General features: G+C 54.3%; 1 protein-coding gene across 1 annotated transcript; it reads right to left on the reverse strand.

Annotated features, from left to right (window-relative positions):
- Nucleotides 1-1430: 1430 nt before the first annotated feature.
- Nucleotides 1431-3062, reverse strand: LOC119379014 (uncharacterized protein K02A2.6-like). The gene has a single exon (XM_037648147.1). It carries the CDS (start codon nt 3060-3062, stop codon nt 1431-1433), a length of 1632 nt encoding a protein of 543 aa, XP_037504075.1.
- Between the last annotated feature and the right edge of the window lie 509 nt (nt 3063-3571).

Genomic DNA, 3571 nt, shown 5'->3' on the forward strand with positions numbered 1-3571 from the left:
GTCGATCTCGCTTAGTTGAGAACCCTCTCCTAAGTAAAAATGGGTGTGGTCAATATATTTTTAGGGCGGAGTTTAGGGCGCTGACGTATCTTCATCCCTTCCTGTTTAGCTTCCAGCGAACTCGTCGGGACGAGAGGAGAGAGAAAGCGGTTAAAGGGACACTAAAGAGCAACACGAAGTTGATACGGGACGAAAGATGGGCATTCGAGAATGCTTGCAGGTTTTTGTTCGGTGCAAAAAGATGACTTATTAGTGGAGAAATTCGTAATCAAAGACCTAAGATCTAAAAGTGCGGAGAGCTGGGCTTGTTGGTTGTACATGATTAGAAAAAACAGCGCAAAACCACAGGACACAGAGGAACACGACAGCCGTATAAGATTGCGCAGTTAGGTGAAAACTGTGTCAGCACCCCGTCAATCGCATTATTGCCCAAGGAAATGGAGTATCTACGGAGGCGTTTGACGTGATCTGTCTCGGTTGTGCTATTCGCGGCTTATCTGCGCTATGTCCAGTGACGCACTATTATGCGAGTGGTTCATGTGTATTTATAGGCGTTGCATTTGGTTTTTCACAATAAATTTGTTGAGAGTTCAGCGCTGTGTGCGTCCCCTTCCTGTATGTCCTGTGGTTTTGCGCTGTTTTTTCTAACATAAGATCTCTTCCTCAATTTCCCTCGCCTCAAATCTGGCGCTGAAGCTGTGTCGTCACTGATTTCATTGCTCTCAGCGAATCAGAGGGCGTCATGATACGTCACCGCATGAGTAAGCGGCCGCTGCCACTGGTTCATGGCTGCTTCCGTGTTTTCCGCGATCATGCCTGCGATGGATGGCGGTGCAGACGCCTAACCCACTGAACCTTGCAACGAATACCTCGCAAGGGAAATGGCTTCACGTTTCAGCGACTTCAGCCAAGTGGAGCGCGATATGCTTCTTCGAGCTTATCGAGCGCATCGGGCTAGCTAAGTGACACGACAGCCGAGTCACCGGGCGGACAAGTGACGTCAGTTTTATTGGCAGCCCTTATTATTGAAACAAGTACATGCCGCGCTGCCATCTGGCGGTACTGTTGTACACTACATGAATGGTACAGCCATCTAGTGGTACTGCCGTACACTACATCCCCCGCCCCCACGGTAAACTTTAAGAAAGTACATGCACCAGAACTCATGGTCCGAAAGAAAACAATGTTCACAGGTCAAGTCTTTGCGGCCTGCGGACCCTCCTGCCATACCGCGAGACGCGTGGCGTAGAAGCAGAACCCCGAGGTTCCTCTGTAGTGGGGGTGCTTTCCCGAGGCGACGCAATTTGCTGGTCTTGTGCTGCATAGTCAGCTCCAGGCGCTGTAGTCATCTCGGGCTGATCCGCCTTAGGTGTTCCAGGTGGGTTGGCAGTGGGGGTTCCCGTCGTTGGCACCAGGTGTATCCGGTTACGCTAAAGTACATCTGTCGGAGTCTTCACCACGTAGGAGCGCGGGCGTTGAGCTGGCCCTAAGACGGTTGCTGGGGAGTTGACATCTTGCACCCAGACCCGCTCTCCGGCCTGAAGAGGCCGCAAGGTGTGAGCTGCATGTCTTCGGTTAAAGTCTGACGCTTGGCGCCTCCGGTTGTCTTCGTCACGTTGAGTGATTGTGACCGAAGGAGGCCAGGATGGCTCCAGCAGGTGCGACGTCTTCGGCAGCCGAGTCTGTAGGCGCCTACTCATGAGCAGCTGAGCAGGACTCACTCCAGTTACCCCGGGTGTGTTCCGGTATGCCAAAAGTGCCAGGTAGGGATCATCCGCCTTCCGCAGCAGGTCTTTGACTGTCCTCACCATCCGTTCCACCTCCCCATTCGACTGTGGAAAATGGGGGCTGCTGGTGACATGGCAGAGGCCGTAGGACTTGACGAAGGCGGAGAACTCTTTCGCAGCAAACCGAGGGCCGTTGTCGCTGCGCACCAGTCTCGGAATCCTATGGCGTTCGAAAACGTTCTTGATAGCGCTGATGACCACAAGTGCTGTGGTCGAACGTAGACTGATGACTTCCGGGAAGCGTGACCGGTAATCCACCAGAAGGACAAAGTCTTGGCCATTGAGATGAAAAAGATCGATGCAGACCTCTTCCCAGGGCCGACTTGGAATGGTTGAGGGCAGCATGGGCTCCGAGCGCTGCACCCTGGTTTCGGCACACGTGTGGCAGTTAGACACCAGTGTTTCTATCTGGTTGTTGATGCCCGGCCACCAGACCGACTCCCGAGCTAAAGCTTTGCATCGGTCGATGCGTTGATGCCCGTCATGGAGAAGCTCGAGCATGTGGCGCTGAAGGGCAGACGGCACGAAGATGCGGGACCCTTTCAGAAGCAATCCCTCACAGACGCTGAGGTCTCCTTGGTACTGCCAGTGCCTCTTCGCATGGAGAGGCAAGTGGGACTGCCGAGGCCAGCCGTTGGCGCAGTACTGAAGCAGCAGACTGCACTCGCCGTCGTTGGCTTGGGCCTGGCGCAGGTGCTCAAGCTGCGACGAGACGATGTCTGGGAAGAAGCGGACGACCTCTTGGGCAAAGAGCTCTACTTGATTCACCCGGCTGGATGAAGGGGAATCCAGCGGTGCGCGCAAAAGCGTATCGGCTGTTGCCAACAGCTTCTTCGGTACGTAGAGTACTTGGTACTGGAAACGCATGAGCTTCAAGCGAAACCGCTGGATCCGTGGTGGCAGTAGGTCAGCATCCATGGAACGCAAGAGCGCCACTAGCGGTTGATGGTCCGTCTCGAGGAAGAACTGAAGTCCACGGACGTATTCCTCGAATCTTTGCACCGCCCAGCTGGCCGCCAAAGCTTCTTTTTCTGTTTGGCTGTACCGGCGCTCTGTGCATGTGAGGGAGCGCGATGCGAAGGCGACGGCTCGACGCTCACCGGACGGCTGTTCTTGGATAAGTACTGCCCCGATACCATAGGAGCCGGCGTCAGCTAAGATTGTGGTCTTGTACGTGGTGTTGTAGCGAGCCACGCAGAGGTCTGAGTACAGTAGCTTCTTCACTTCGGAGAAGGCAGGTTGCTGCGCCGGGCCCCATCCCACTTCTGACACCATGTCGAGCGCATCGTGCGAGTAAGTGACACGACAGCCGAGTCTCCGGGCGGACAAGTGACGTCAGGTTTATTGGCAGCCCTTATTATTGAAATCAGTACATGCCGCGCTACATCTGGCGGTACTGTTGTACACTACATGAATGGTACAGCCATCTAGTGGTACTGCCGTACACTACAGAGCTCACGCGGCAAGTGTTTCAGCGCGCGCCGTCGGAGAGCGAAGCCTCGTTTTCGTCGACGGAACGCGAGGCGGCCAGTCAGCCAAGCGACGTCGTCGGTGAAGAGCTTCATTCGCGACTCAAGGCCGTATTGACTGGTAAGTGCTAAAGCGTTTAACTGCCCGCACGTTTCTTACGTTCAGGAAAAATAAATGGTGCTTCTGCTAGGTGCCTCGGAAGTAGCATGGTACGTCAGCGCGACGAAGCGAGGCTCGTGCACAAAGGAACACAAGAATGAGTACTGCACGTGAAATGTTCTTTATTAAATTTCTTTGCGCCGTGGTTGGTCGTA

Source organism: Rhipicephalus sanguineus, chromosome 1 (assembly GCF_013339695.2).
Source record: "Rhipicephalus sanguineus isolate Rsan-2018 chromosome 1, BIME_Rsan_1.4, whole genome shotgun sequence".
Taxonomy (NCBI): Eukaryota; Metazoa; Arthropoda; class Arachnida; order Ixodida; family Ixodidae; genus Rhipicephalus; species Rhipicephalus sanguineus.

Bases quoted from the DNA above. Each gene is read 5' to 3' on its own strand.
- LOC119379014 (XM_037648147.1), bottom strand. From the start codon at position 3,062: ATGGTGTCAGAAGTGGGATGGGGCCCGGCGCAGCAACCTGCCTTCTCC.